Source organism: Protopterus annectens, chromosome 3.part1, assembly GCF_019279795.1.
Source record: "Protopterus annectens isolate FY-2018-M chromosome 3.part1, PAN1.0, whole genome shotgun sequence".
Classification (NCBI taxonomy): Eukaryota; Metazoa; Chordata; order Ceratodontiformes; family Protopteridae; genus Protopterus; species Protopterus annectens.
Genome location: NC_056732.1, coordinates 1,583,527,355 through 1,583,548,933, shown reverse-complemented (window position 1 = coordinate 1,583,548,933; position 21,579 = coordinate 1,583,527,355). Strand labels below are relative to the sequence as shown.

At 45.5% G+C, this 21,579-nt stretch overlaps 1 protein-coding gene across 1 annotated transcript in view; it reads left to right on the top strand.

Annotated features, from left to right (window-relative positions):
• Positions 1 to 21,579, top strand: part of LOC122797814 — a 2,009,088-nt gene that overhangs the window by 906,616 nt on the left and 1,080,893 nt on the right. Inside the window, exon 10 of the mRNA XM_044066337.1 lies at positions 3,804 to 3,917. Coding sequence (XP_043922272.1) covers positions 3,804 to 3,917 — 114 coding nt within the window. The remainder of the gene's footprint in view (positions 1 to 3,803; positions 3,918 to 21,579) is intronic.

The following is a 21,579-nucleotide window of genomic DNA, read 5'->3' as shown; positions in this document are numbered from 1 at the left end:
TGGCCTGTCACCACAGCAAGGGACAGCCTTTCACCTTACCCACAGCCAGGGAGACAACAATAGATGCATCGGATTATGCCTGGGGGGGGGGGGCACACATGGCAGAAAATGTATTCAGGGCACGTGGCCCAAGGAAACAAATGCATCTTCACATCATTCAAAAAGAGATGCTAGCTGTACAGAATGCCCTGACAGCCTTCAAGGATCAACTACATCCAGGACAACTATTACTAAAGATGGACAATATCACAGTTATGTGGTACATAAACAAGCAAGGGGGCTCACATTTCTATCCCCTCTGCAGGCAAGCCATGACTTTGTGGAACACAGCACTGACCTATCAAGTACATCTGCAGGCACAATTCCTGTCAGGAATGAAAAACACTGGCAGACGAACTAAGGCGAAATCTCATGCATCCTCACGAATGGAAACTAAATCCACAGGTCTTCAGCATGATGACAAAGAAATGGGGACGCCCAGACATGGATCTTTTTGCCTCCCCTCACAACTGCCAACTGCAGAGATTCTGCACAAGAACTTAGTGATCACAAGCATGGAAAGTGGATGCTCTATCATTCAGTTGGACAACCCTGATAGTTTATGCCTTTCTTCCACTGCCTCTTCTTCCCAAGGTGCTCCTAAAAGTCAGACAAGAGAAGCCAAAAATGATCCTGATTGCCCCAGACTGGCCACGCCAGCACTGATACCCAATCCTAAAGAGCTCGTCTCAAGGCCCAGCCTGGTCTTTACCTCAAATTCTTCATCTTCTGACTCCACAAAATAATCAGATTCTACACAGTCAACTCAGAACCTTAAATCTGGCTGCATGGCAAATAATATAGCCACTCAGACCACACCTCTCTCTAAAGCTGTTATGGATGTCATTTTAGAAGCCAGGAGGCCCAGCACTATGAAATCGTATGCAGAAAAATGGGAAGAGATTCTGTGCTTGGAACCAGGCACAAGGACTCAAACCATTTGTTCCAGATATACCTCAGATTTTACAATACCCAACTGAGATGCTGGACAAAGGCCTATCCTTCTCATCAATTGAGATCCATGCCTCTGCCATTTCAGCTCATTACAATACGGAACCTCCTGTTTTTTTCTCATCCACTACTAAGACAGTACCTCAGAGGGGCAAAAAACATAAGGCCCCCAAGGAGAGCACCAATACCTACTTGAGACCTCAATTTTGTTTTAGAAAAGCTCACACTGCCTCCTTTTGAGCCAGCCAATGCAGCTTATATAAAATTCTTATCATGGAAAACTGCTCTGCTCCTAGCAATATCTTCAGCAAGAAGAGTCTCAGAGTTATAGGCATTAATATCAGTGGAACCTTTTATCATTTTTCATCACGACATGGTCTCTCTAAGGACAAACCCAACGTTTATGCCAAAGGTAGTATCCAGTGTGGCTCTTAACCAAATCATTCATTTGCCAACATTCTATCCAAATCCCCAGAATAAAGGGGAGAGACTTCTGGACGCTTTGGACATTCACAGACAGCTACAATTCTAATTGGATAAAACAAAAGTTTTCAGAAAAACTGAGCAACTGTTTGTAGCTTATGCTGCAGGATCTCAAGGAGAACCTATCTCAAAGCAGACTATTTCAAAATGGATAGGACACTGCATTCGCTTCTGCTATTCACAACATGACAAATCAGTGCCTAAGGGCATTAGACCAAATTCTACCAGAGCAGCAGCCACTACAGCAGCCTTCCTCAGAGGAGTACCAACCAAAGACATTTTAGACGCTGCAACCTGGAGTTCAGTGCACACTTTTACCAAGCACTACCACTTAACTCTCTACTCTAAATCCAGAGCAGGCTTTGCCACTGCAGTTCTGCAGGGCCTGGTAGCCTCTCCTAATCCTATTTAGGCCCAGCCACCCAACCTCAGCTTTGTGATTCAACCCAAGTGTAATGACTGCAACAGTGAAACACTATGAACATAGTACAGCTGTGTACCTACCATAAATGTAGATGTTCGCATGTATTCGCTGTTGCAGTCCAGGTTACCCATCCACCATCCCCCTTTTCTTTGCTGGGACTTTACTGTACTTCTCAATTCTATACAACATATGTGGTGTATTTGCTTGTAGATGAAGGAAATGTTTATTTTAGTACATGCATGCTTTTTGACATAATTTTTTCAAGCTACCTATTTGGGGGGCACCTGACATCTGGGGCAGGAAAAACTGAAGAAAATGGCATCAACTGCATCTTTTATACCCCTGGCACACTGACGTCCGGGAGGAGGCGACAGCAACCGACGGCGGGCCTAGACTTCGGAATTCTTGCCGACTGCGGATAGCCTGCCAGCAGGATAACCCAAGTGTAATGACTGCAACAGTGAATACACTCGAACATCTACATTTATGTTAGGTACACAACTGTACTTTTCCTTCCACCCCAGGGCAAGGCAGTCTCCAAACATACCTTCACATGTTGGATTTGAAAAGCTATTTGCCTATGTTCACAACAAGACAAAAAACTACCACAGGGAGTTGAGGCTCACTCTACCAGGTAGTTGCTGGCTTCAGAGCCTTCTTAAAAGGCCTGGACACTGCATATGTACTAGAAGTAGCCACCTGGTCCATCATTCACACTTTAACCAAACAGTACAAGCTAGACAATGTCTCCAGATCATGTACAGGATTTCCCAGAGCAATTCTGTAGTGCTTTGTGGAATCGGCTACTTCTGCCTCCTCCCTTCTGTCCACCTAAGATGTGGTACTCTCCCCCACTAAGAATACTGCAGCATAGGAATAGAAGAACATAGAATGCTTGTGTAAAATCTTACCATAATCATAGATGTCCTTCTCTTCCATGTTGCAGTATTCTTTCCCACCTACCTTTAACCCCCTTATCCTTTCTCTCGCTCATTACTAATCTGTCCTGGGTCTCCTGGGGGTTATACCTTACCCTGGGAACAATTTAACCACAGATTGCTCCTTGATCCTATGACTGGCATCACTGACTTCTCTACCCCAGCTGGGCTTTCAAGTTCAGATTTGTGCATGCATACATCACATTTAAGGTCCCTGGTTTATGGCCCTACGTGTGACATCCCACGCAACTGCAACAGCCAAGCTGATGCTTTTGTATAGGAGCTGATGTATGGGTCGCCTGAGGTGGAAAGCCCCATACCAGTAATACTGCAACACGGAAGAGAAGGTCATCTATGGTTATGGTAAGATTTTATCTACTATTCTTTTATATTCTTTGTGCTTAAGAAATTGCTGGTAGTTGCCAGTCAATCTCTTTCCAAGTGGATTTTCAGCTACTTAAAATTTTAGCATTGGGTGTTTACTGCCCATTGAGAAATATTTGTCAAAGGCAAATTGCTTAATGCCTGGTTTACTACCAGTGCTTAATTCAGAAATGTAACATCTCCATTGTTGGCCTGTGTGCTGTGGCTACTTGCTCTTCATTTCACAGTCAGCTGGATATTACTCTCTTGACTTCACTGTAGGTATTACTCTGGTGCATTGTTAATGCAAGATTTTGTCTGTTGATTCTTTAAGCTATCTTGCACCTTCTTCCTTCCTGGAGCGTCTTTAATGTGAAATGAAAAAATGGAAGGGAGAGTGAACCTAATAGTGCATACTGCAAGCAATAGCGTTCTTATTGCCAAATGAGATAAGAATGCATTCATGTTCATGTGTACTTGCCATAAAACCTGTAGGTCAAGGTGCAGAGAAATGTATTTCATTCCTGTGATTGAAAATTGTTTGTTATGTACTTTACTTGTAAATCCATTGTGTGTGAGCTAAATGTAACAAAATTGTCTTTCAGGATGTTGACATAAAGAAAGTCAGTGGAATTACCACATACGCTTTTCTGCAATTCACTGACATTACCAGCGTCTGTAATGCAATTAATGAAATGGATGGGACCAGTGGTCTGAAGGTATTCTTACCTATGTTGTATCACCATCATTTGTTCTGTTAGTGATTGTAGTGATTAGCCACATATTACTGAAAAGAAAAGTATGTTTGGAATTTATTTCTATAATTTGTTAGTGCGCACACACAGATAGGGGCATGTTATTGCCTTAAGCGATTTAGTCTTCAGCTCTGGCTTTAGGGAGTGTATCTGTAGTTTCCTCATGTTGATCTGTTGCTATGCTGATTTTTCTTCCACTCTCACTCTTATGCTTGTGAACATACTGGTTTCCTCCTGTTGAATTCAAGCTGTCACATACCAGGCTGAGAAATTATGCCCCATGCTTTTCATATTTCTGCCTCTGTTACATATGCGATTTCAGTCCTTGTTTTCTTAGGTTCCTTTGGTTGATGCTTTCATGTATTCCATATTACATGCCTGGGTCCACAGTGGTGGTATTTCAGGTTAAGGTACTATTATGTCTAGTTGAAGTGCCATTGTTGCTGTCTGAAAGAGGACAAATTTACACAACTTCATTCCAGTCGGTAGTTATGACTGCCAGCACAGTAGCGGGAGAATACCTATCATGATCCCATCATTGTCTTGAGTTTAGAAAAGGCTAATGTGTAGGTGACTAGTCATTTCCTCCATCAGGTTTCCTCACACAGTTATCTTACCTTCAGCAAACTAGGGTAGAGCTGTCACTCATCACTGGCAGAAGAACGACCTTATATGGGTTCAGGACTGGCAACCACCACTGGGTGAATGTGTCCCTGCTTACCTTTGCCATAGTTGAGCATTCTCTTGCATGTTCATGCCACTAATGCACTGGTGGCGCAGCTCCTAGAGAGAGGTGGCCGTCACAGGACAGTCATTGCACTTAATATTAAGGAATATTTTCTTCAGCACACGTGCAATCACAAACAATACTGGGTTTGACTTAGTGTTGTAGTCCCAGCTTTTGTGGCCAGTTATGTTGGGCTGTTGCATTTTTGAGTTCATATGCATTGGTTGCTCTTAAGGTTATCTATCCAATGCATAGATGTGATGGGTGTTGAAGTCTTACTGTCTCGCTATTGCTGTCCTCCTGGGAAGAGTGCTGTTGTGGGGAGGGGGGGGGGGTCAGACAGTCTTTTCAGATTGACTGGGGGCCATTATGATGCCCTTCATTTTATCTGGTGTGGTATTGCTGTCTAATGGAATGTGTCCTGTCAAGGTTACAAAACTTGGGCACCTTCCTATCACATTGCATGTCCAAGCTATGATCCAGGCATGAGGGCACATGCTAGTATCTTAGATTTGTATGGGTATGAAGTTCCACAGACCTTTTATGACACCAGCCTGAGAAGACATAATTCAGTTTAGTCTGTGAGATGTGTATGGACTGTTATTTTTCCAGTCATTGTGGGTAGATACATATTCCCACTGGAGACCCTTCCTTTTCACTAACGTTTTAACTAATTGTAATTTTTTTCATATCAGCTAGTAGAGGTGACTGTGGTGAGCAGATTCCATGTAAAGATTGTCTTATTAAATGCTTATTCTGTATAGGACCTGATCACAACTTCAGCGCATGCTTCCATTTTAACTCGTTTATCCCTTCTTTTGGAAGACTTGGTGTCTCTATTTATTTGGAGAACAAAAGATGCAAGGAGCTTGAGCAAGGTAGGATGACCACTGAGTTCTCACCAAGGTATCTCACAGCAGCTGCAAAAGAAAGCTAGATGTTTTGCTTGGTCAGAGACTAACATTTTCCTTTTGGCTTCTCTCCTCCAACTGTTGAGCCTTCTGGGTGGCAGTAAGGCACAGCTTGCAGGTACATACCATTCAGCCAGTGAAACAACTAGTAAGACTGCAAGTGGGGAGCCCTGGCTGGTGATTTCTGAGTGGGCAGCTTTTTACATATCCTTGTTCAAGGGGATGCCCTAGCTTCCCACATCATGAATCCTGTTGCAACTTGTATTTCTGCTGATACTACTAAAGAAAGCAGAAAACATGCTTTCCCTCCTGTTACCAGTTATCCGTCTGATTTACAATATAACTGGACATGTCTATGAAACTTCCTCAGTTTTTTTTTTTTTTTTCCCTCATGAGGGAACATTTTAAGTGACAGGCTTCAGAGGTATCTCACTCCAAGAAAAGGTATTTTGACCTTTATAAATGCAGCAACCATCTCCTCCTGCTGTCAGTCTTTTATTATCTGCTTTCCAGGATGCATTTTTGGCTGCTTCTCAGTCTTTTGACTCATAACCCCCCCCCCCCCCGCCTCTAAACCACCAGACCATTTCTATAAGGTCCACCAGAACACCCAGTTTCTCTTTAGAAATCCCCCAGCAGATCCAGCTGTTATAGCTGTCTCTGCGCACACAACGTCGAGGCAATTACCTTTTGCTGCCCTTTACCCAAAGGATAAAGACAGCAAATTTATAGACAGACTGGGCAAAAAGGTATATACCTCCGCTACTCTAGCTATAAGGACATTGAACTACCAAACACATATGTCTAGGTATGTCTTGGATACCATTGCCAAAGCCTCTGCCCTTCTATCCAAGGTACAGGATTCTCTTATAAAAGCTGAAGTTAACTGTCTACTTTCCACAGCATTCCAAGTGACCAGGCACTCTGTTAAGTGCAGTTATGATGCTGTGGAAGCCTCATCTAAGTCAGCTGCATCAGGATCAGTACTAATGCAATACTCCTGGGTAAGGCTTCAACCTCTCCACATGGATGTACAGCCAAAATTACTGGATGCACCCTTGGGCAATAAGGCCCTGTTTGGACAGGCTTCTGCTGAACTCTGTAAATCCCTTCAAGAAAAGGAAAAAGAATTACCGTATCTCAAACACCTTCTGGTATCCCCTGTTCCCAGATACCACAAGAATTGCCCACAGAAGCCATCCTTTGTTAGAAGGCAGTCCTTTCATTCAGCTCCTCAAAATAAGGGACGTAGACAGCCCAGAAAAAATTCTCCCAAGTTTCCCACCAGCTCCTCCACTACATCATTTCGGAATCAGTCTGACCAATCCAGACCACCTTCACTGTGACTCGCCTCCTTTGGACACAAATACCCTTATCCATTCGCCTCACCCTCTCTCTACCCTCCTGGCGGAGAATGACAGCAGAACAATGAGTCCTCTCCATTATTCAGAGAGGATATTTCATGATCTAATGGATGCTTCCACCCTTTCATGGTATCTCAAAACCGCCAAGAAATCAAATACACCTATTTCCAACCATCATTCAAAACTACTAACTCAAGGCAGCGTAGAACAGGTGCCTGCCCCACAATGAAACACCGGCTTTTACTCCAGGATGTTTTTTGTACCAAGAAAACTCTGCCCTTGGAGGCCAATCTTAGACTTATCCTTCCTAAACTTCTTCCTTCAAGTTCCCAGCTTCAAAATTATTACCTTACCTCTTCTCTTAACACTAACCCCCCCCCCCTTCCAGGCATTCATGGTAGCCCCGGATGTCCTCCTATTCCTATGTTGCAGTATTCATACTGTGGGATTTCCAGACCCCAGGCGACCTGATGTCGGCTCCTGTACAAAAGCTTAAGCCTGGCTGCCATAGGTGCATGGGACGTCACACCGTAGGGCCATAAACCATGGAGTATAAATGTGACGGCACACAGACCTCAGAACTTTTCAGCCGTGGACTACGATACCTTTGACCGCTTTGCTCCTACGCCGAAGACTTCTAAAAGATAAGTACCCCGTTGGAGTTTGCCTTTTCTTTCTTGAGCTTCAGTGTGGTTGCTGTAGTTGTTTTCTCTAGCCGATGTTGGCGAAAGAGAGTAAATGTAGTTGCGGGTGCCATATTCTGCACAGACTCCCACAACCGCTGTCTTTTGCTTGGGTAAAGAGCACGACCATAAGGGCTGCCATATTTGCCAATCCTTAGTACCAAAGAACTTACGCAGCTGTCTGGCCATGTTAAATCTGATTTTAGAGAACCAAAGGTTTAAATGCCTCAAGCTTAGGATGTACCCCGAGTTAGCTGCCCAAGCCGAACAACCTCAGAAGGAGGCCAAGGTTTGCATGCCTTCTCCAGATGCCACTCTGCATTCGGATGTTCCACAGACTACTGTTCTAGGGGCCGAGGGACACCTGATTAATCCACAGACTACTGTTCTAGGGTCCAAGAGACGCCCGATTAATCCGACTGTTCTGACGGCTCCTCCGCAAGAGGCCATGTCATTATCCACGGAAAGCACATCAGCGGAGTTGATTCAGTCGTCGGACATAACCAATGTCGAGGGGGAACCATCGCTTGACCAGCCAACTGAGCCTTCTCCCACTGCAGTGCAGGCCTCTGATGTTCATCGTGTTACACTGCTGCAGTCATTACACTTTGGTTATCCTGCCTTCAGGCTGTTCCCCAGTCGGCCTGAGTTCCAAAGTCTTGGTCTGGCGTTGGTTGCTGTCGCCTCCTACCTGACGTCAGTGCGACAGGGGTATATAAGTTGCAGCCAACGCCATTTTCTTAAAGTCTTTCTTGCTGCGTGGTGCCCGAAGCAAAAGCAGTTAGCAAGTGCTGGTCGGCCGTCTCCTAGAACCAAAGTCGTCTACAAAGCTACGTACCCCGTTGGGGAAACTTTTTCTTGCCTCAGACCGATGTCAGTAAAAGTTAATAACTGTATTTCTTGTGGGAAGCAAAATACCTCATAAGGATTTCCATTCCTATTGTATCCCATGCCTAGGCCCTGACCACGAAGTTACTGGTTGTCAGTTTTGTGCTAGGTTTAACAAGCGTACTATTAAACATCTGTTTGATTTTGCCTGACATTATTTTGGTAGAAAATTCAATTATACCATGTCGTCGGAACTCCCGATGACCGGAATACACAAAAAGCGCAAAGATAAGGATAGGCTTCCGAGGCCCAAATCTAACGACGAAGCCTCTTCTAGGCCAGTCGCCGGTTCTCCGGTTTTCAGCTAGGCGCCTTTGCAGCCCCTGACGACTGCTTCTGTAGAACCACAAGCCACTTCCAACTCCCATGTGGAGATGGCTGGGCCTTCGGATGCACAAGTTCTTCAGCCTACTGAGACTAACCTTTCAGAGGGATCCGGAGTAGCTGAGCAACCCACAGCTACAGAGGGTGTCTTCAGACCCTACTCAGTTAGGCATTAAACCCTCAGCTAAGTCTAAGCCTCCTTTAAAGTCAAAGAAACAAATACAGCATTCTCAAGGACAGGCCTCCATGCCTAAGAAACAAATGCTCAAAATGGCTGAAGACCTAATCACTCTGATCAGGGGGTCCCATCCCCCTCCTGATAGCAGGCCTAGACAGGATGCAGACTATGACTCATCCAAAAAGGTGTCCATCTCTTCTGATTCATCCTCAGACCTAGGATACTCTCTACCCTCTTATGAGGATTCCGATGCTGAGGAAGCTATTCCATCAGCCTCACCGCTTGAGGACTACACCTTTGGGGAAACCCTACATACCATGAGGGAGCATTTCCACTGGGAAGGCCAGGATTACTCAGAATCCAAGAAAAGGCTCAGAGACGTCCTTTTATTACCTCAACACAGACCCCTTGCTATTCCGCCAGTGTTAGATATTGTGGATGATGTGTATACTGAATCCAGCTTAAATCCTGATTCCTTACCTCCAGCCCTTGTTAAACCTGACGGATACTACAGAGTCCCTGACTCGCATAAATTTCTGTATAAAAGCCCTGTAGCTGACCCTGAAACTATTTCTCAGGGACCCAAAGGAGTTAAGGCCTCATCAGCCAAGAATCCAGTTCCCTCTGACAGAGATTCCAGAGCATTAGACAGATGGGGAAAGAAAGTATATAAGTCTGCAACTTTAGCAATGAGAGCCTTAAATTGCAAGTTTCACATGCTAAAATATCAGCAATTTTTACTGTCTCAGTTGAAACAAAAAATGCTTCCAGAATCAGATCCTCTTAATTATAAAGAAATGCAGGATTTATTGCATGCAGCTGAAAAAGTGGGAAAGCATACTTTGCAATGTGGTTTTGATTCTCTATAGGCCTCCTGCAGAGCAGCAGTTACAGGCTCTGTCTTTAGAAGACATGCTTGGTTAAAAGAGCATACGTTATCAGATCATGTTAAAGCAAAATTATTGGATGCACCTTTGCAGCAGGATGTGTTGTTTGGGGTTAAGGCAGAAGAGGTACTAAAGAAAATGGAGGATAAGGCAAAATCTATGCAAACGGTGAAGGGTTTCTTACAGGTTTAGCCTCCTAGATATAGCAAAAACTGACTAAGAATTGGTCCTTTCCAATTACAGACAGACCTCAAAGGGGAAGATACAGACGCCCAAGAGGTAGATGTCAAACACAAGGCACTTACAGGCCTCGACAATGGGTTGCATCAGGCCAGAAAGAAGACAGACCCGAATCATATAAAAAACAGCTCCAATGACTTCCCACTACAGCTGCCAAACAAATCTTTCTTGGCAGCCCCCTTGGGAGGAAAACTGACACTCTTCTACCACAATTGGCAAATGACCACCAAAGACAAATGGGTTCTCAACATTGTATTTCAGGGTTACAGGATGTCCTTCAAGAATGCAATTGCAGTCATAACATATGGGTTGTCCTGCCTCAGGCAGCCCTCGGTCGGCCAAATTCCAAAGTCTTGGTCCGGCGTCGGCTGGTGTCGCCTCCTCTCCGACGTCACAACGGCTGGAGTATAAAGGCATCGGCCGACGCCATCTAATTCAGTCTTTCTTGCCGCGCGGTGCCCGAAGCAGAAGCAGTTCGCAAGTGCCGGTCGGTCAGCTCCTGTGTTTTCAAAATCAAAGTCATCTAAAAGCTAAGTACCCCGTTGGGGAACATTTTTTCTTGCCTCAGCCGATGTCAGAACAAATTGAGAAAGTTAATAATTGTTTGTCTTGTGGTAAACAAATACCTCATAAGGACTTCCATTCTTATTGCCTTCCTTGCCTGGGCCCAGACCACGACGTCTCGGCCTGTGCTGCCTGTGCTTGCTTTAATAAGCGCACTCTCGGGCGCCGGGCAGAATTTGCCGAAGACTTTTTCTGTGAATCTTTCGCGTATATCATGCCATCGGATCAACCGACATCTCAGTCTGCCAAAAAACGAAAGGACCGGGACCGACATCCTCGGCCCGCTTCCTCCACCGATGCAACTCCCAAACCCTCCGCTAGTGCTTCGGTCCCTTCGGAAGCGGTAATTCAACCGCTCCAGACCGACGACACAGCGTTAACACGACCTTCGGTCTCAGAGATCTCTCCGGTGCCGGTTGTTTTTCCTCCGGAAACCGAACTGGATCTACCCGACACCATTTCTGTAGACAAGGTTACTCCTGCACGTGGGGCTGCTAGGCCTCCTGTATCCATGTCCATCAAGGCCTTTGCACGTGCTAAGGCCGCCAGCCAGGCCAAGGCCCATCCTAAACCTGCTGCTCAGGCCCCTTCTTCTGATAAACAGATCATGTCTCTTGCTGCAGATCTTATTTCTCTTATCAGGGGGTCTCAGCCTCATCCAGACAGAGGTTCTCAGCCACCTGCAGAGAAAAGGCCCAGAACTGAGCAGGCTGACAAACTCTCTTCAGATGAAGCCTCTGGGGATTCTGAGCATTCTGATACCCAAGAAGAATCCTTCCAGGCCTACGAGGACTCTGATGCTGAGGAATCAATTCTCTCTGCCTCCCCTCCTGAGGATTTCTCATTTGGTGAAGTCCTGCACTCTGAGGGAACATTTTAAATGGCAGGGTCAGGAATTCTCTGATTCCAGGAAAAGGCTGCGTACCTTCCTCAAGCTTCCCCAGCACAGACCTTTAGCTATTCCTCCAGTTATGGATGTTTTGGACGATGTTTTCTCTGACTCCAGTGCTAACCCTGATTCTCTCCCACCTGCTCCTATCAAGCCAGACAGATATTATAGGGTCCCTGACACTCACAAGCATCTCTTTAAGGCCCACTCTGTGGATCTAGAAACTATTTCACAGGGCCCCAAAGGAGTGGCTGCTTCCACTGCCAAAAATCCACTGCCAGCGGACAGGGAAGCTAGGTCCCTGGAGAGATGGGGTAAAAAAGTTTATACCTCTACCACCCTAGCCATGAGGTCACTTAACTGCCTTTTTCACATGTTTCAGTACCAGGATTTCTTACTGGATGATTTGCAGAAAAAGTTAGCCTCTCCTGAGCCTATTGATAGAAAGGCATTGCAGGAACAAATACATAACACTCAGCAGGTTAACAACCATTTTCTTCAGTGTGGTTATGATGCATTGGAAGCTTCATGTAGGGCAGCTATGACTGGGGCTGTGATACGTAGACATGCTTGGTTAAAAGATCAGGCTTTGCCAGACCATGTTAAAGTAAAACTACTTGATGCACCTCTGGAAAAACAGAAGCTCTTTGGTGCTAATGCTCAAGATGTGTTGAAATCCATTGAGGAAAAAGCTAAGTCAGTACAGACAGTCAAGGATTTCCTTCATGTTCAGCCACCCAGATTCAGCAGAAACTGGCCTTCAAAGAATTGGTCCTTCCCAGGTTCTGACAAGTTTCAAAGGGGAAAAAGCAGGCGTGCCCGAGGTAGAGGGCAATACAGAGGATCCTACAGGGGCCGCCAATGGCAGCCTAAAAATCAAAGAAGTGGCGCAGACAGCCCTGCTGCACCACAAGGACAATCACAATGACTTGACTTTCATTCCGCCTACAAAGGCTCAAAGAGAAGCACCTTTGGGCGGAAAATTATCCTTATTCTCAAAAAACTGGCATATCTTAACCAAGGACAACTGGATTCTGGATTTAATAGACAAGGGTTACAGATTCCACTTCCATGCATTACCAATAAGACAAGGCATGCCAAACCTGCCACATCATCAGAGGGCAGAGGCACTCACTCAAGTTTCAAAGCTGTTCAGTATAAAAGCAATAGAAAGGGTTCCTCCTCAGGAACAAGGCTAGGGATTTTATTCAAGACTGTTCCTTGTTCCAAGAAAAGAAAACAAATGGAGACCTATACTGGACTTGTCAACTCTAAATACTTTTCTTATGGTGCCAAAATTCAAAATGCTGACGCTGCAGCAATTCCTTCCCATGCTGGGCAAGGGGTCTTGGCTGGTCACTCTGGACCTCGAGGCATACCTGCATGTCCCAATCAGACAAAGTTGCAGAAGATACCTCAGATTTCTTGCAGGAACAGAGCATTATCAATTCTCAGCATTGCCGTTTGGCTTATCTACTGCGCCCAGAGTGTTCACGAAATGCCTGGCATCAGTAGTGGCACACTGCAGACTCCAGGGGATTCAAATATACCCCTACCTGGACGACTGCCTCATACAAGCAGACAACAAACAAACCTTAAAAGCAAACTTGGACTATGTCATTCAACTACTGCAGGCCTTGGGATACACAGTCAACATTCGGAAGTCAAGACTACTGCCATCCCAACAGATTATTTTCCTAGGAGCCAAACTGGACACAGAAACCCAAATGGCCTACCTCACAGAGGAAAAACAACAGCAGTTACCAGAGTACTTCAAAGGCCTAGCAAAACCTTTCCCAGCTGACTGCAAGGAAAATCCTGCAGGCCCTGGGGTTCATGGCATCTTGCATTCTTCTGATACCTTTGGCAAGACTTCATATGAGAAAGCTGCAATGGTATTTAAAAAGCTTATGGTCCCAACACAGCCAAAGCCTCGATGACGTAATCCCACTTATTCCATGTCTGCAAAAGGAATTTTTGTGGTGGGCTCAAGCAAGTCAGTTAAACAAAGGCATGTCTTTCAACAGACCTCAAGCAGGTCAAATGATTACAACAGACGCCTCAGACCACGGATGGGGGGCGCACATGGAGGGCAGATGCATTCAAGGTCTATGGACACCAAAGGAAAGACCTCTGCACATAAACCAAAAAGAGATGTTGGCAGTGATACATGCAATCGAGACTTTCGAAAAAATCACTACAAGGACATTTGCTAATAAGGACAGACAACACCACTGTCATGTGGTATATAAACAAGCAGGGAGGCACTCATTCTTATCCCCTCTGCAGACTTAACAATGATTCTCTGGGAAAAATCCCTGAGTCTGAACATACATTTGCAATCCCAGTTTGTGCCAGGCAAGGACAATGTACTGGCGGACAACCTGAGCAGAAATTTCTTGGATCCACACGAATGGATGCTGCATCCTCACATTTTTTCACAACTAACAAAGACATGGGGAAAACTGGACGTGGATCTCTTTGCTTCCCACTTAAATCAACTGGTAAAGTTCTGCACAAGGACCCACCATCCTCTAGCCTGGAGAACAGATGCTCTCTCCTTCAGCAGGAATTCCCTAAAAATTTATGCATTCCCTCCTCTACCTCTGCTGACCAAGGTGATACTGAAGATCAAAGCAGAACAACCAACAGGCATTTTGATGGCTCCAGACTGGCCAAGGCAACACTGGTACCCACTGCTGTTGAGCATATCTCGGACCAGACCGTGTCTTCTGACCCTATGGCCCCTGCTTCTAACACAACACAATTACAGGACTGTCCATCAAAACCTGAAAACATTGCATCTGACAGCCTGGAGGTTACCATGACTCCTCCAGCTATCTCTCTTTCCAAAACAGTTCAAGAGATCTTACTGGAAAAACGCAGACCTTCCACCAGAAAAACCTATTCAGCCAAGTGGAAGAGATTCAGCATTTGGAATGCCAACCGGGTTCAGGGTACAACATTCCTGAGTATTCCTCAGATATTAGAATATTTGGCAGAAATGTTTCATACTGGACTCTCATACTCTTCTATAAAGATTCACGCCTCAGCAATCTCAGCAAAATACAATTGTGACCCACCAGTGTTTTCACATCCTTTGCTAAGACAGTTCCTAAGAGGGATAAAGAATATCAAACCTCCCAGAAAACAGCCAGTACCTGCATGGGACCTCCATTTCGTTTTGGAAAAATTAACTCTTCCTCCTTTTGAGCCAGCAGCAACTTCAGAAATGCAATTTCTATCATGGAAAACTGTCTTTCTATTGGCAGTCACATCTGCAAGAAGAGTCTCGGAGATACAGGCACTCATGGCAGTGCCTCCCTTCCTCATTTTTCATCAGGACAGAGTCTCTCGAAGAACCAATCCTACATTCATGCTAAAAGTTATTTCCAGGGTCTCTCTAAATCAAGCTATCCACCTGCCTACTTTCTTCCCCAATCCTCAAAATAGGGGAGAAAAACTGCTGCATACTTTGGACATACACAGACAACTACACTACTACTTGGACAGAACTAAGGCCACCAGAAAGTCTGACCAACTGTTTGTAGCCTATGCTGCTGGAGTACAAGGAAAAGCAATCTCCAAACAAACAATTTCAAAATGGATTGGACACTGCATCAGATTCTGCTATTCTTTCCATGGAAAAGGTGTGCCAGCCAATATTAGGCCACATTCCACCAGAGCTATAGCCACATCCACAGCTTTCCTAAGGGGAGTGGCAACAAAGGACATTTTAGAGGCTGCTACATGGAGCTCCGTGCATACATTTACCAAGCACTGCAACCTGCCCTTATACTCCAGATCCCGAGCAGGCTTTGCTTCGGCAGTCCTGCAGGGGATTTTAGCTACACCATCCCTTTCTTAGTTCCATCCACCCCCAGCTTGGCTATGGTATTCAACCCATATGTTTTGACTGCAGTTGCATTCTTGAAGGACATAGTACAGATGTCCTTCAAGGATGCATCTGCAGTCAAAACATATGGGTTGTCCTACCTCAGGCAGCCCTTCGGTCGGCCGGATTCCAAAGTCTGGGTCTGGCCTCTGCTGATGTCGCATTTTTCCCCGACGTCAGAGCTTCTGGGGTATAAAGGCATCAGCCGACGCCATTTTCCTTGGTCTTTCTTGCCGCGCGGTGCCCGAAGCAGAAGCTGTTCGCAAGTGCCGGTCGGTCAGATCCAGAGATTTTAGCTACCGAAGACTTCGAAAAAAGCTAAGTACCCCGTTGGGGACTTTTTCTTGCCTCAGCCGATGTCAGACTAAGTAAATAATTGTTTAACTTGTGGGAAACAAATACCTCATAAGGATTTCCATTCTTACAGCCTTCCTTGCTTAGGCCCAGACCACGACGTATCAGCTTGTTTAGCCTGTGCCTCCTTAAACCGACGGACTCTTAGACGTCGGTCGGAGTTTGCAGAGGAATTTTTTTGAACCACTTTTGCTTATAAAATGCCGTCTGAGACTCCGACTTCGCATATGGTTAAACGCAAGGAAAAGGACCGACACTCGCGGCCCGCGGTTTCGGCTGAAAACCACGGCTAGGTCTACCACGAGTGTCTCTGTTTCAGCTGAAACAGAGTCCACGGTTATTACTACTACCGAAACCATACCTCCGACCACCGAGGCCAGAGAGACCCCGGCTGAGTCAGCTTCAGAACTCCCTACCGAAGCTAGTGCTCAAGAATTGTCCGACACCATACCTTTGGACATTTCTACCCCTGTATGTGGGGCAGCTAGGCCCCCAGCTTCTATGTCTATTAAGGCCTTCTCCAGGGCTAAAGCTGCCAAACTTTCAAAAGCTTTGCCTGCCAAACATACTTCCCAGAGGCTTTCCTCTAGTTCTCAGATTCTCAGTCTTGCTGAGGACCTTATATCCTTAATTAGGGGTTTCCAACCTCACCCAGACAGGGCCTCCCAACCTCCTCCAGACAAATTGCCCAGGACTGATCCCTCTGAACCTCTCTCCTTAGATTACTCCACAGATGGATCTGATTTGTCAGACCATCAGGAAGGGGCCTACTCGCCTTATGAGGATTCAGATGCAGAAGATTCTATTCCTTTGGCCTCCCCACCTGAATAATTTTCCTTTGGGGAGACTTTACACTCCATGAGGGAGCACTTTCAATGGCAGGGTCAGGATTTCTCTGATTCTAGAAAAAGATTAAGGACTTTTTTACATTTGCCCCAGCATAGGCCCTTTGCCATACCACCTGTTCTAACTGTAATTGATGTGTACAATGATGTCAGTACTGCACCTGATTATCTTCCCCCGGCCCCTGCCAAACCTGACAGATATTAAGGGTCCTGGATTCTCACTTCCACCTGTATAAAGCCCATGCTGCAGACCCAGAAACTATTTCTCAGGGCCCTAAAGGGGTTGCAGCTGCTACTGCCAAAAAATCCCCTACCCTCTGAAAGAGTCTAGAGCATTAGAGAGATGGGGAAAAAAGGTTTATACATCTGCTACTCTTTCTGCCAGGGCATTAAACTGTCCATTCCATATGATACAGTACCAAGAATTTTTGTTAGATCAGCTGAATAAGAAGCTTTCCTCTCCTGAACCTTTAGACCGTAAATCCCTTCAGGATTTGGTACACAACTCTCAGCAGGTCAGTAATCATTTCTTAAAATGTGGCTATGATGCATTGGAGGCTTCATTTAGATCAGCTATGACTGGGGCAGTAATTCGTAGGCATGCCTGGCTAAATGAGCAATCTTTGCCAGATCATGTCAAGGCTAAACTCCTCGATGCTCCAATGGAGAAACAAAATTTATTTGGCTCCCCTGCACAGGAGATTCTAAAGAAGGTGGAAGAAAAAGCAAAATCTGTGCAAACAGTCAAGGAATTCCTGCAGGTCCAACCTCCGAGGTTCAGCAGAAACTGGCCTACAAAGAATTGGTCCTTTCCAGACACCTCCAGAGCACAGAGGGGCAGGAACAGACGCCCTAGAGGCAGAGGTCAATCAAAGGGTGCCTACAGGGGCCGTCAGTGGCAGCCTACCAACCAGAGGAGTAGTGCCACAGTTACAACTACAACCACTACCACAGGACAGACCCAATGACTTGACTCTGATTCCGCCTACCAGGGACCAACTGGAATCTCCCTTGGACGGAAAGCTGGCTTTATTCTCGAAAAACTGGCATTGCATTACAAAGGATACATGGACATTGCAAACAATAGACAAAAGGATACAGGTTTCACTTCCACACTTTGCCAAAAAGGGGCGGAATGCCAAACCTTCCACCAAACCAAAAGGCAGAGGCTTTAAGACAAATCAGCAATTTACTTCAGATGAAAGCTATAGAAAGGGTACCATCTATAGACCAAGGCCAAGGATTTTACTCCAGATTATTCCTTGTACCAAGAAAAGAAAACCAATGGAGGCCTATTCTCGACCTGTCTGCACTGAACACATATCTCATTGTGCCAAAATTCAAAATGCTGACCCTACAGCAACTTCTTCCCATGTTGGGCAAGGAGTCTTGGCTGGTGACTCTAGATCTCAAGGAGGCATACCTGCACGTCCCTAACCGACCAGATTGCAGAAGACACCTCAGATTTCTTGCAGGATCAGAGCATTATCAATTCTCAGCATTGCCCTTTGGCTTATCTACTGCGCCCAGAGTATTCACGAAATGCCTGGCATCAGTAATTGCACATTGCAGGCTTTAGGGAATTCAAATTTATCCATACCTGGACGACTGCCTAATACAAGCGGACAGCAAGAAAAAATTGTTAAAGGACTTGGGCTATGTCATACACCTGCTTACAGGCCTTGGGATACACAGTCAACATCCAAAAGTCAAGACTAGTGCCATCCCAAAGGATAACCTTTTTGGGTGCGGATCTGGACACAATCACTCAGATGGCTTTTCTCACAGAAGAAAAACAAAAACAACTTCCAGATTATTTCTTGATTTTGACAAGACAAACTCAGCTTACTGCAAGGAAAGTCCTGCAGGCCCTGGGTTACATGGCATCCTGCATAATCTTGATTCCACATGCCAGGCTGCATATGAGGAAATTACAATGGTACCTAAGGAATGTATGGTCTCAACACAGTCGCAGTCTAGAAACCATGATACCAATCATTCCATGCCTTCAAAAGGAATTCCTGTGGTGGGCTCAGGCCTGCCAGTCCAACAGAGGGTTGCCTTTCAACAAACCAAAAACAAGGCAGACCATCACCACGGACGCCTCAGACCGAGGATGGGGAGCACACATGGAGGACAAATGTATCCAAGGCCTATGGCCTCAAGGGCAGCTAAGCATGCACATAAACCAAAAGGAAATGCTGGCAGTGAGGCATGCATTCGAGGCATTCAAAGCATTCCCCCAGCAAGGGCATCTGTTAATAAGGACAGACAACATCACGGTCATGTGGTACATAAACAAACAAGGAGGCACACATTCCTACCCTCTATGCCGGATGGCAATGAATCTGTGGAACCTATTCCTGAATCTCAATATCCAGCTGCAGGCCAAATTCGTACCAGGAAAAGAGAATTCACTAGCAGACAGCTTAAGCAGAACTACCACGGATGCACACGAATGGATGCTGCATCCAGACATCTTCAAGCTCATAAAGAAATGGGGAATGCCAGAGATAGATCTGTTCGCCTCTCCACTCAACCACCAACTGAAGAAATTCTGTTCAAGAACATACCACCCACAAGCCTGGCGGGTGGACTCTCTCTCTTTCAGCTGGAATGCCCTAACAGTATATGCCTTTCCACCTCTCCCATTGATGTACAAGGTTCTACTGAAGATCAGGGAGGAACAGCCAAAGGTGATTCTAACAGCTCCGGACTGGCCAAGACAACACTGGTATCTGCTACTGAGAAGCATGTCTCAGGCAAACTCATGGCCTCTTCCCCTATGGCCTCTTCTTCTAACGCAGAACAATTTCAAGACCCTGCATCCAAACTTGAAAACACTGCAATTAACTGCCTGGAAAATTCCTTAAAACCAAACTGTTTTATCTCTGAGGGTGAAGGACATTATCCTGGAGGCTCGCAGACCTTCCACAAGGAAGACATACTCAGCTAAATGGAAGAGATTTCTCATTTGGAGCACATCAAAGGGCACAGATGTCACAGTGGCAAACCTAGCACACATCCTAGAATACTTAGCAGAATTGTTCCACAATGGCCTGTCTTATTCTTCCATTAAGATTCATGCTTCAGCAATTTCAGCAGAATACAATATGGATCCACCTATCTTCTCTCACCCTCTTCTCAGACAATTTTTGAGAGGGATCAAAAATGTTAAACCTCCAAGGAGACCCCCTCTACCTGCATGGGATCTCAATTTTGTGCTGGAAAAATTGACATTACCTCCTTTTGAACCAGCAGCATCAGCAGACCTACAGTTTTTATCTTGGAAAACTGCTTTTCTTCTGGCAATCATTTCAGCAAGAAGAGTATCAGAGTTACAGGCATTAATGGCAGTGCAGCCTTTTCTTATTTTCCACCAGGATACAGTGTCACTGAGAACCAATCCTACTTTCATGCCAAAGGTGGTATCCAGGGTATCCTTGAACCAAGCTATTCATTTGCCTACGTTCTTCCCTAGCCCACAGAACAAAGGAGGAAAACTTTTGCACACCTTGGATATACACAGACAACTACGCTACTATCTGGACAGAACTAAAACCAACAGAAAAACTGACCAACTTTTTGTAGCATATGCAACTGGGGTGCAAGGAAGAGCAATTTCCAAACAGACAATTTCAAAATGGATAGGAAATTGCATTCGCTTTTGCTACTCCTTTCATGGAAAAACAGCCCCTGAAAATATCAGGCCTCATTCCACAAGGGCCACAGCCACCACTACAACTTTCCTACGAGGGGTGGCTACCAAGGACATTTTAGAAGCTGCTACTTGGAGCTCCGTGCATACATTTGCCAAGCATTACAATCTACCTTTATACTCCAGATCCCGAGCAGGGTTTGCAACTGCAGTTCTGCAGGGGATCTTAACTACACCATCCTTCTCTTAGTACCTCCTCCCCCAGTTTGGCTATGGTATTCTACCCATATGTTATGACTGCAGATGCATCCTTGAAGGACATAGTACAGTTTTGTACCTACCATAAATGTAGATGTCCGATAGGTATGCATCTGCAGTCAGGATTACCCACCCTTCTTCCCCTCTGTGGTATTCCTAGGGTGCTTACCCCTCTTTCAGCTAGCTGGGTGAATCTATTATGGTGTATTTGTTTGTTTGTATATATATATATGTATATAATTTGCTACTGTTAGGAACTTTTCAGCATTTATCCAAAATTAGCCTTCCTAGAGGGCACCTGGCATCTGGGGCAAGAAACACTGAGGAAAATGGCGTCGGCTGATGCCTTTATACCCTAGAAGCTCTGATGTCGGGGAAAAATGCGTCATCAGCCGAGGCCAGACCCAGACTTTGGAATCCGGCCGACCGAAGGGCTGCCTGAGGCAGGACAACCCATATGTTATGACTGCAGATGCATACCTGTCGGACATCTACATTTATGGTAGGTACAAAACTGTACTTTTTGTACCTACCATAAATGTAGATGTCAGATAGATATACAACTGCAGTCGGATTTTCCCACCCTCCTACCCCTCTGCAACTTTCTATCTGGATCCCTACCCCTATTCCTATTAGCTGGGGGTATCTCCTATGGTGTATCTGTTTATTACTGTTGTGCATGTCTGGAATTTTTTATTCATTCACCAAATTTAGCCTTCCTAGGAGGGCACCTGGCATCTGGGGCAAGAAACACTGAAGAAGATGGCGTCGGCCGATGCCTTTATACTCCAGCCATTGTGACGTCGGAGAGGAGGCGACACCAGCCGACGCCGGACCCAGACTTTGGAATTCGGCCGACCGAGGGCTGCCTGAGGCAGGACAACCCATATGTTATGACTGCAGTTGCATATCTATCGGACATCTACATTTATGGTAGGTACAAAACTGTACTTTCCACTTT